The following is a 12,601-nucleotide window of genomic DNA, read 5'->3' on the forward strand; positions in this document are numbered from 1 at the left end:
CCATGGTAGTTAATTAAGTTTATGTATTTTATTTCAGGTCTAGTTTCCTTATTCCCGAGTCATGGTTTATTTTGGTAAGTCTGCAGTCGTTGGGCATGTGTCATAGTTGGGGGCCTTGAGTTTTATTTAATTAATAAATAAGTCTTATTTTGTTTATGGATCTTTATATGTGGCTTTTGGTTTGATTCAATTTGGGTTTGGTTTCCTAGTCAAAGTAGGAGTTCTAGTTCTATTAAGAGAACTTAACAGCTATTCCCAAAACCGAACAACACTGACCAGAAAGCAAACCCGCTCCCACCCAAACAAACCACAGACCCATAACAATCCAACTGGTGGCCACAACAAACCCAACTTGCCGTTCACCGCCCTTGCATTGGAGGCCAGTTGAGGTTCAGCCGTGAAACACCAAACGTCAATGCCGCAAAACCAAGATCTACCACTGCTACAATGAAGAAGCCGCTGGTTGAGCTTTGGCAGCGTCATTGCGGACTGTCAACTCACAAGAGCCACCATGATTGTCAAGCCAGAGAGAAAAAGATTTGTGAATTGAGCAGGATAAACATAAAATTTACTATTAACGGGTTTTAAAACCTAGATCAAATATTTACAAAAATGCCACTGCCTCTCTATCAAAACAAAAAAGGGATCTCAAAGCACCATGGGGCTGTTCTACAAAAATAGTTTTGCACAGTGATTTTTGAGAACAAAATTCTGAAGTTGGGTATCTGAAAACAACTTTCCAAACAAGAATTTTTGTGTGGGACCCACATTTTGTTTTTAAATCAAGAAAACTGGTTTAAAAGTTGGTTACCAAACAGCCACTAATATTTAGGTTCTATTTTTCTTTTTATAAATAAAAAAATAGATTTAGGGAATATGTAAGTATGTTATTGTACTCAAACAAGGAGTAGATCAACAAAATGTTAAGTATTTTGAGTACAGAGTCATGTTAACTTTATTGTTCTTTCTTCTCTCTCTCTCCTTTTTGCTACTTTGTCACCATTTACGAGTACTATTCACGTGCACTGTTCACAGAATGTGAAATAGTTCAATTTCCATTTTTTCTTACCTCTTTTTAACCCTAAATCAACTCTTTTTCTCTTCCCTACAAAATACTTTATCTAAAAGGTTCTAAACCGTAGATCCACAAATCCTCCAAAAGTAAACAAATTCTCAAATTTGTCATACAATAATTAACAATCTAAGTTGGAAGATTAATTCCAATTCTTCCCAACAAATAAAAATACTACACTTGGTCACTCCAAGTTTATTATTATTATTATTTTTAGAAATCTAGCAGAAATTTCAAGACACTTGGTAGAGCATTCAAGGATAAGTATGGGAATCTCACAAATGAATTGGTTCTTGCTCACCCAAGCTGCTCTTTACATGGCTCCAATATGAGGGTTTTTAACAATAAGTGTTCAGAGTTTGAACCAATGTTTTAAAAACAAAACCATTCAAGGAACTAGAAAAGGGAGAGGTTCAAGATTTTAAGGTTGGACAAGGGTTCAAACCAAGGTCAAACTATAATGATGTGATAATTAATTAAGAAAACAATAAAAATATTAAATTTATAAAAAACTAGCAAGTTTTTACTAATACAACATTCAAATGAATTTTCATAATTTTAATAAGTTTAAAAGAAAATAATAGAGAGCATCAACAAGCATAAAAAATATTGTATTTAGTAATCCTTCAAGTAAAAATATTTAATCTAAAATAAGACCATTTTTTACACAAATTCATAAGTAGCACATTCACATTCAAAACCACAATTCTTAAATCATTATGAAAGAATAAATATTGACGGAAAGAGGTGATAATAAAAAATAAATAATTATTAATCCTCACTAAGAATATAATATAATAGTAAATAATTAAATGACACAACCAACACAATTGGTCTAATGGATAAGCACGTTAGACATATTTTGGGCGTTGGCGCCCAATCATAATTTTTCTTAAAAAAAAAAAAAAGAAATTCTTCCCCGACCCGGTCAAACCGCCAACGGTTCTGTTGTTCGCTGGTCCAACCACAGTTCATGGAGTTCTCACAAAATTACAAAAATAACAATTTCTAACTTCAAAAACCGGCTGGACCTCCGGTTCCCAGTTAAACTGGTCGAACTGGACGGTCGTCCAATTTTAAAATCTGGTCTGGACCTCCACATATGAGAAAATTATCCTGAAAAACAGGTAACTTCCAATCCTAACCAAATTTGTGCCTATGGTTACCAGAGAGACAAAAAAATCCATTGTTGGAAAGCATGACATACATACCTTCTCAATGTCACTTTCAGTTCAGTATGGAGCTTGTAATCATCAATATGGGAGTTGTCAAGTAGTTGCTCCAGAAACCGTGCATCTTCAGCATTTCTAGATAAATCTTCATTCACAGCATCAGGTGGGGGAAGGCCACGTGCTAATGGAAGAAGCGGCACAAGGGCAGCAAAACTATGTGTCACACTCTGCCTGACAGACTGATCACTATCACTCATACACTTCAGAAGAGGAACAACTAACAAAGGAGCATAAGGGACCAATTCCACACCCAGTCCCTGAACAAGCAAACTAATGAGCATGCCAGCACCCTGTCGGGTATGGACAGATGTCATATCGCCTAACATGGGAATGGCATTTTTAATAACAGCTCCCATCACATCTTTAGTCATTGATTTGGCCATTGAAGTGATGCACCTAGAAGCAGCTAATCTAACAGCGATGTGGGAATGGCAAACACATTTGAAAATGGAAGGCAGAAGAGTGAGTAGTTTTGGTTTCAAAGCCTCATTCAGCATAGGAGCAATGGAACGTACTACCTGCAAATCAGAAATGATATAATGAAATGAGACAACACAAACACACACAGAATATAAGACTAATATCATACGCAAACAAGTAATGCAATAGAGATGGGGGGATACTGCCTTGATAAACAATGTAGTTTATGACATGACCAGTACCATGAGCCAGTAAAGAGTACAGACTATGCACACAAAGTTAGTGACAACACTCAAAACAAAACAATAAAGGACACAAAGCATAATCTGCATAATTACGTATAGTGGTCAAGGATTCCCCTTCACAGAAAATGTAGAGATGAATTGATGTATTTCTTTTTTTGGATTTGGATCCAACTACACGTTTCTTGACAGATCAAAGACCTACTGATCAAGGTAAAAGGAAAATCATATAAAATCCTATTCAGTTTAGGCTTTAAGATGTAGTAATACTTCTTTTTTTTACTTAGTTTACAGTCTAGGATTTCTCTCTCGGTTAGATACTTTTTTTTTATAAGTAAGAATAGAATATTATTAAAAAAAAGAAAAGCAAGAGAAACACAAAGAGTTCACAGTAGTGAACAAAGGAAAAAAAGAAACAACAAGACAAAAACAGCCCCTAATCTATTCTAATAGAAGAAATAAAATCCGTAAGGGTAGATACATTAGGTGACCCAATTAGTTGATAAAGGATTCATGAAGCAGGCCCCAAATTAGATGGAATTAAGGCTTAATTTAGTCAAACAAAAAGGAAAATGAAGGCTCCACTCATACACTATGATGCTATCTGCACGGAACTTAATTAAAGTTTTCTTCAAGAAATAGAAGAATTCAGCAGTCACACACCAGGTACTATCAAAACCACTTTTGAGACCTCAGCACACAGTAGTTGACATGTAAGGAACTTTAAAATAAGGAATTGAGTAATGGACAGTTACCAAAAAGAAAGTTCTGAAAACTGTTCAAAAAACACATCCTTGATCTCAAGCTACAAGAGAGAATTAGGGATATATCCGACAAATATGAAGGAAAAGAGATGTTGAAAGCTAAGTAAAATAATGCTTTGCTCAAGTTTGTGAAAAACATTTACATGAATACTTATGACTGATGGTCACTTTAAAATGTGGCACTTAAAGAAAAATTCATATGGACACTATCACGAAGTGAAATCCATAAAGAAAAAGTAAAGCAGAATCAAGAACCTAGTTTCAAATAAATATCCAATATCCAAAATAGGGACAACAGCTGACACTAAAGGCAGAAATGATATATCATTACTTATGATTAATACATTGGTAAAATAAATAAAAAAAAGAGGTCAAACAATAAATATAAGGATAATAATAACCTGAATATTATTTATCAAGATCTGGGGATCCTTAATGGATTCAATAGCTAGCATAACTTGATTTTCATCTGCAGGACTCACACCCTCAGTATTGGAAGGCTTAAGAACTTCGGTAAGGCAGTCCCAAAGTTTAGGAAGCCTCTCAAATAATGAAGCACCAAACTTCTCACAGATATGCCTCAATGCAAGTTCAGACCCACGTCTGCTGATAAAGCCCTCAACCCTTGACCGATCTTCACTTCCAGCCAGCATGTGTACCTTTGACTTCTGTTTACCAATACTAGTTCCAAAGGATAAGAGACCCTGATCATCGATTACCTCCATGGAACTGATGACTCCTGCTTGAGGTGTCTCACAAGGATCCATGCACGTTAAACTACATATATTCTTGATTAACTTATCATTTGGGCTAGGCCTACGTGAAATACAATGAAAAATAAGCTCCGCCAGTGCTGCAGCAGCCTTCTGCTGCAGTATTTCCTCCTTCAGAAGACAAGAAAGATAGATTAAGATCATGCAAAAGATGTCTTTACATGGTAAAAAAAAAGCATTCACACCCAACATACTACCTGCTCTCTTTTTATTGAAGCCATCAAAGGCAAAATAATCGGATTGAGTCGTGCAGGAAGCTCTGACATCCAGACAACTGCAGCAGCAACTAAGGCAGACACAGTAACATGCAGATTACTCTGCCGATTGTTCCAAAATGTAAGAATGAGCATGTCAAAAAGTACAAGTGAAAAACCATTGGTATCTTTGGGTGAAAAAAACAAAACACAAACTAAGAAACTGATATAAAAATCTCAGAATAACGATTAAAATACAGATTATAAGAGAAGTGTGGGATGGAGGACCAATGTAAAGTAAAAACCATTGAACTTGACCCTGTAGTATAGAGTTTTTTTTTAATTGGTAAGTTACACATGCACCAAGCAAGTCTTCAATTCACAATCTTACTCTCCATCCCGTTATTATGAGAGGAAGAAGTGCCAATTAAGCTATTACTCTTTGATGACCCAAAAGCATATATAGATCATGAATGCAGCAATTCCGTAGTGACATCAGAAGGAAAATACAGATATCCTTTTTCCATTTAACCCTCAAGGGCTTCAAGCAGCATACAAGAATGTAATGTACAGATTAAATATACCTGAACACATTTTAAATATCCCGAAGTCGTCAAAAGTCGTTGTTTTAATGACTCCACATCATCAACAATCTGCGCTCCCAAAGATTCACTACCAGCATTATCATTAACCAACGTTGGAACTTTTGATGCAAAATTAATTGCATCATCTGCACTCAAGCTTTCCAAGTCAATTCTGATAGTAGTCAACAAATCCTTAAACATGCCAGGTGACTCAACAGCACGTAATAACTGGGTAGCCTCACTACGCATCTTCGAATATGTTCTTGAAAGCTCAGCATAAGGACGAAGTGAATCCTTTGTAGGGAATGCAGGGTTTGAGCATGCCAACAAATCCAACAGCCATTCTTTGAGATGACTGGGAACATTAGGTGCAACTACAGAGATTCCTAAGCCATCACTGCTCTCGATTTCTTTAAACCATGAAATAAGAACCATAGATGCCACCTGATGGATTATAGACACAATCAATATAAGACCAGAGCTGAGGAGAGGAAGCAAAAGTTGTATTTCTAATCAAACCCAAAAAGTACTAGTACCTGTCTTTGGACCCCAGACGAAGAGGAAATTGCATTCCACAGTGGATCAATTACATTTTGCATAGACCCCAGATGCAATTTAGAAGCAAAAATCCCCAATGCTGATGCCGTAACCACTCTGGTATTAGTTACTGACATTTCCACGTCAGCACCAACAATTACCTTAATTGGATTGGCAGAAACATCTACATTTCTTTCTTGTGGAACAATGGCAGCTGCAGATTCCAAGACAACATTTCTACAAGACTCACTTTCAAGTTTCACGGCTCTCATTTTAGCCGCAGCTCTAAAATGACTCTTTCGTGGAAGGGCAACAGGCCAAAACATTTTTGTAGCATCTAATGCTGAACCATATGGAGTTGTTGCAAGTTCTATCCAAGAAGACATATATGACATAGCAGCATTTTCCAAGTCCCCCACTGGGCACTAGCACCAATCAAAAAGAGTAGAATAAGTGAGAAAGGCAAAGAAAAATATCAGCTAGTAAACATCATAAAATGATAATTAATAGAGGCAGTGCAAAGAAATATGATAAGATTATATATATATGTTAGATGGGATAGAATTTGAAACTTAAGGTGTCCATTCCATGATGATTGCTCTTTATCATCAAGCGAAGACACCAATGGGTTTCTTTTTTGTGTAAGTGGGATTTGATCCCAGGTTCCTTGTTTGATGACAAGAGACTTTATTAGTTGACCTAATTGGCACCCACAAATAAAATAGACAAATTCGGTATAGCATTAGAAAAACATTTTTTAAAACAAACAACAATTAGAATAAATAATTCCTGAAATCTGAAGGAACTTTTGCAGTATGATATTTTTCTGAAGTATAAAACTTGATTAACGAGAAATAATGAGGTCCAAGTACATAAGTAGTATACCACAGAACACACAAACAAGAAAAGAAAAAAGGAAAGAAATTAACAAAGAGATATTCTATCTAGAAAGGATATCAAATCTGGACCACACTCGTAGTAATGCGAGAAGGCCTGATTCCAAGCAAATAAAGTGCCAGCCAACTGCAATTAAAACTGATCCAACCCCCTAATTTTGTTGCAAGCATTGAGGCTATGGATAGAAGGGTAACTCCAGAGATGAACAAGGCACTTCTAATGGAGTTCAGAACAGAGGAGGTCTGGAGCGCGCTCAAACAAATGCACCCGACAAAATCACCCGGCCCCGACGGTATGTCCCCTATTTTTTACCAAAAATATTGGGATATTGTTGGACCTAGTGTATCAAATTGTGTTTTACAGGCTCTGAACACGGGGATAATGCCAAGGGGTATCAATGATACTTATATCTGTCTGATTCCTAAGATAAAAAACCCCCAAAAGATAACTGATTATCGCCCCATTAGTCTCTGCAATGTGATTTATAAGTTAATATCAAAGGTCCTAGCGAATAGACTAAAGAAAATTTTGCACAATGTGATCAACGAAGCACAGAGCGCTTTTGTTCCTGGTAGGCTTATAACAGACAATGTAATTGTGGCGTTCGAAACCATGCACTCTATTGCTAAAAGAAAAAAGGGAATGGTTGGGTCCATGGCCATCAAGCTGGATATGTCTAAAGCCTACGACCGTGTGGAATGGGCCTACCTTGGGTCAATGATGCGAAAAATGGGGTTCGATGAAAAATGGATATCGCTAATTATGATGTGTGTGTCCACGGCTTCCTTTTCGGTACTCATTAATGGGGAACCAACAGGCTCTATTACACCATCTAGGGGGCTGCGCCAAGGGGACCCTATTTCCCCATATTTGTTCTTATTGTGCGCTGAGGGGTTGACTGCACTGCTCAGGAAAAAGGAAGCCGAGGGGATGATAAGAGGGGTGGCTGTGAGCAGACTTGCCCCTTCAATTTCGCACCTTTTTTTTGCGGACGATTGCATCATTTTTTGTAGAGCAACAAAGGAGGAGTGCAGCCAAGTGACCTCGGTTCTGGAAGTCTATGAAAAGGAGTCGGGGCAAAAGCTGAATAGGGAAAAAACTTCGCTTTTCTTTAGCAAGAACACTAAGGAAGATATTCAGGATTTTGTGAAGGATACCTTTGGAGCCCAGATTGTCAAACAACATGAAAAGTACTTGGGTTTACCCCAATGGTTGGAAGAGGCAAGAGAAAGGCCTTTAATCGTATTAAAGACCAAGTGGGGAGGAAGATAGCGGGCTGGAAAGGGAGGTTACTGTCCAATGCGGGTAGGGAAATCCTCATAAAGGCGGTGGCGCAAGCCACACCAACTTATACCATGAACTGTTTCAAGCTGCCGGATTCTCTTTGCTCTGATTTAGCTTCAATGATGAGTGGATTCTGGTGGGGGAGGAAAGATAAAGCAAGAAAGATGGCTTGGGTGTCGTGGCATAAGCTGTGTAATCCAAAGGCAGAGGGGGGGCTGGGGTTTAGGGACTTGAGGGCTTTTAACCTTGCCCTCCTAGCCAAGCAAGCCTGGAGGATACAACAAAGCCCAAATTCTTTGATCCACAAAGTCCTTAAAGCTAAGTATTTTTCGAACTCCTCTCTTATGGATGCTCAAGTGGGGAAAAACCCTTCCTACATTTGGAGAAGCTTGGTGGCTGCCTTACCAGTGATTAAGGAGGGGACTTCGTGGGCTGTTGGTGACGGCAAGAGCATTAAGATTTGGGGGGAGAAATGGACCCACTCCACGGCTTCAGGGAGAATTTTAACTCCAAGAACCTCAATGGACAGTGAGGCGAAAGTGGCATGCTTAATGGTGCAAGAACGGGCGGTGTGGGATACTGCCTTGATAAGACGCACCTTTCTTCCCAACGACGCCAAGGCTATCCTTAGCATCCCAATTAGCCCCATGAACCCATCGGACTCCCAAGTTTGGGCGAAGACTCCAAATGGCATCTTCACGGTTAAGAGTGCACACAAAGTTGCTGCGAAGTACCTTGCTGTTCTTAAGGGAGAGGTGGAAAGCCCAGGCTGCTCAGACAACTCCAAAATGACAGCAATTTGGAAGCTGGTTTGGAACTTAAAGTGCCCAAATAAAATAAAGCATTTTATGTGGAGAGCGTGTAGGAATGTGCTCCCCACGAAGCAGTGTTTGCTGCATAGAAAGGTGGTAACTGAGGATAAGTGTGATTTTTGTGGTGAATGTGAGTCATCTGGCCATGCCTTGTGGGGTTGTATGATTGCTAAGGAAACCTGGTTCGAAACAAAATTCAGAATTAAATTGCCATCCTTATATAAATTGTACTATTTCCTCTCACATTCATAGTTTACTTTACCGTGAATTTAATTAGTAGACCCCACTATGAATGTGAGAGAAGGAAACATCATTTTGTGTGTTCCAAGTGGAGTAGCTAAGAATTACTCCTAGTATAAACAAAATTATCTCCCAAAGAATATACTTAAAATCACTAATGTAACTCACTAACTAATGTAATTACATAGTTGAAATCAATTAGGGAATTTAAGTAACCATGTTTAAGTTATCTCTATCAATTTTATACTTAACTGTTGAAGTTGATATATAGAAAATTAAAAGAACAACAACGGAGAAAAATCAAACAAAATCCATACAAAAAAAAAATAAAAAGAAAAAAAAGGAAGTAACATGAAAAATTCATGGCCTGTAGGCCTCCATCTACCCATAGTGGGAGTGAGTATATCATGTTTTGGAAATGTGCATCCTCTCCCTCACATGTGGTCCACCTTCATGTGAGAGAGAGTACATGTAAGAGAAATGATATATGTTTTCGAAACATAATGGATTTTCTCCTAGGTACCTACTAGAAAAGGCACAGTGTAAGAGCATCCACAGCAATGAAACTATTTTTTTACCTACTCATTTTACAAAACATTCCGCAGCAGTGGATCTATTTTAGCTTTCAACACAATAAAATAATATAAATATCATAATAAAATAATATATCTACTACAATAAAATCATACACCTCACTACCCAAAAAAAAAACCACAAATTGATCATTTAAAGATTCTAAAGAACAATTGGCAAACCCAAAACCCCAACCACCTCCACTGCCACCCACAACCACCTCCATTGTCCACAAGCCACCATTAACACAACCTAAATCCATCAAATTTGCAACAAAATCATCTCAAAAACCAACCAAAATCACACATAAAAACAACCAAAATTCAACAAATCCACAAATCCAGCAATAAAAAAACCCAAGGACAACCAACAAAAAAAACCCACACCACCGCCACAGCCAACAACAGCCGCCCATAGTAATGGCTTGGGACAACCCACCACCACCACGAACACAACCCAATCAACAACCCACCACCACCACCACAAACCCACCTCAACAAACACCACCCACAACTCTAATTAAAAAAAAAAAAAAAAAAAAAAAAAAAAAAACCCCACCACCAGGAGGCTTGGGTCGCCTGCAGCTTGGGACTTGTGTCGGCAACGGCTTAGGACTTGGGTCGCTGGCGGCTTGGCGAGTAGTGGCTAAGGAGTGGTGAGGAGTTGGAGGAAGAAAGAAAAAAAAAAAAAAAAATGAAGGTGGAGAAGAGAAGGGCCGGGTTCAGTGAAGTAGAAAGAAAAAATAGAAAAAAAAATGGCTTGAGGAAGGAACAAAAAAAAAAAATTGAAAGGGAGAAGTGCTGGGTTTGGTTCAATGAAGAAGAAAGAGTGAATGTGAAAAAGAAAGAGAAAAGAAAAGAGAGAGAAAACTTAATTTAATAAAAAAGAGAGAGAAACCAATTAAAATATATATTTTTTTTTTGCCTTTGAGCTACATTGCACATCTATCTTTAGATGTGCATTGTAATTGAGAAGCTAAATTTTTTAGCTTTACCTTTCTTGCTGTAGCTCTACTTTTGTGATTAGTAGTATTAAATAGTTATATTTTTAGTAATATAATTATTAAGCATCATTGCTATAAGCACTCTATCTAGCAAATAGTAAAATTTTATGGACGGTCAAGCCATTAGGGTGATGCCAAGTGTGAAGATAGGACGTGTGGGAGTGGGTAGTGGTACTGTGAATCAGTGATGAAGCCCAAGTGAGTCCAAAACATTATATCGATCTTGTGCTGCCTCGCGTGTGGGTTAATTACCTGGAACATTAATTTAGCCTACATTTATGACCCCCAATTAGCACCTATTTACAGAGGTTGGTTCTTGATAAGTCTTGCAATCCAATTCAGTACACAACCTTATGCAAGGCCCAAAATAAAATAGGGGCAAAACATGAGGCCATGACCGCAACACAATTACACAAGACAGCTTGCATCTCACAACGAAACCCTCAGTGAAAATCATAGCAGAGAAAAAATAGAGTCAGGAGAGTATTCTTAGAAAGTGTTATCACTGCATGAAGAGAATAACTTAGCTGAATAACAAGCTTGTCATGCACCAATATGACAAGTTTCTCTCTCCCACAAATTACATCCTCCCTGATCCCCAAAGCTCATTTCAACGAAGCCAATCTCGTGTTTCAAATCTCACAGTTTTGTGCTCACAAGATAATAAAGTCATAAGAGACGATGCTGAAACCTTTCTGGCCCAACCTTTCTGCTTTAACATAATTTTTTTTTGGGGGTACATTTTTGCATTTGCTGATACCTTGTTGAGTTCGTTAACATTTGTTCCTTATTTATTTATTTTTTTTTTAATTTTTTTATCTATGCCAATACTATACTTTTGTTAAACTTTGAAATCGCGACTTCACATCATGACTTAAAGTCGTGACTCAAGTTGCTTTTAGGGGTGTATGGGTAAAACTATGTCTCTTTATTTATTTATTTTTGGCGTAATAAACACTACTCATATTAAAATGTAATGGCTTTGATAGAAAATTGAATCATTTGGTGCTCATCTGGTAAGAGCCAAAATGTTTTTATTTTCAAAACAATGTGAAAACAATTTTTAGATAATTAGGTTGGAATATAATTTTTGAGAACACGTCGTGCAAAAATCTTTGTACACATTGTGAGATATTTGCCCCACAATCCAACAATTGTGAAATTGAGTGTAGGTTTAGGTTTGATAGCAGGTGCTTCGTTAATTTTAGTGGTGGGTTTTTTTTTTTTTTTTTTTTGAACAAAATTGGGTTTTAGGGTTTTCTTCGGAGAGACCTTCCCTTCTAGGACTCGAATTCTATACTATATACAAGTATATTTTAGACTTTTTTTTTTTTTTGGTTGATACCTTAGAACTTTTCTTATCTTCTACTGCAGTATCCTAGAAACTCAAACCCAACATCTGAACATGTTTAACTGTATAGTAAAATTGTCAAAAGAAAACACTTCTCTATGAATATTTTGGGAGGTCGGTCTCATGGTCATGGCCTCTTATTATGTGTTTCTTGTTAACTAATTAAAATTTTCTTAATATATATTCACATATTATATATACTGGCTACTTTTGATTTGTATGGCATCCTAATTAGTTTTGAACCAAATTAACATAATTTATTTGTTTATATACCAAATTGTCATGTATGCCTAAAAAATTTAGAATTTTTTTTGTTAAAGGCTTATTTGGTATCCTATCTCAAACTCACATTTTTACATTTTAAACAACATTACACATGACGAGGTAAACAAGTACTGACGAAACTATCGAGCCTGTCCTATGAGGACGAGACCTTCGATACAAACGAGAACACCCTCAAGATAGACAACGTGGAAGGCAGCACTACTGATGAGGACACCCAGTCCATTTAATGCAGTCAACTAAACAATTACACTTCCAACTGTACGAACCGTTTGAAGACATTGATGCCTCATTACATAGCCCCAAAACGTTACCCAATGGAGCATTAAGACCTCCATAAC

At 37.3% G+C, this 12,601-nt stretch overlaps 1 protein-coding gene across 2 annotated transcripts in view; it reads right to left on the reverse strand.

The window, feature by feature from the left end:
- Positions 1-12,601, reverse strand: part of LOC111997825 (TATA-binding protein-associated factor BTAF1) — a 42,293-nt gene that overhangs the window by 6,280 nt on the left and 23,412 nt on the right. For both annotated transcript variants that reach the window (XM_024029962.2, XM_024029961.2), the window contains exons 15-19: positions 5,818-6,243; positions 5,282-5,725; positions 4,701-4,820; positions 4,132-4,614; positions 2,284-2,822 (exon numbers count right to left, since the gene is read on the reverse strand). In XM_024029962.2, coding sequence (XP_023885730.1) covers positions 2,284-2,822; positions 4,132-4,614; positions 4,701-4,820; positions 5,282-5,725; positions 5,818-6,243 — 2,012 coding nt within the window. The remainder of the gene's footprint in view (positions 1-2,283; positions 2,823-4,131; positions 4,615-4,700; positions 4,821-5,281; positions 5,726-5,817; positions 6,244-12,601) is intronic.

This window comes from Quercus suber, unplaced genomic scaffold, assembly GCF_002906115.3.
Source record: "Quercus suber isolate HL8 unplaced genomic scaffold, Cork oak 2.0 scaffold_39, whole genome shotgun sequence".
Taxonomy (NCBI): Eukaryota; Viridiplantae; Streptophyta; class Magnoliopsida; order Fagales; family Fagaceae; genus Quercus; species Quercus suber.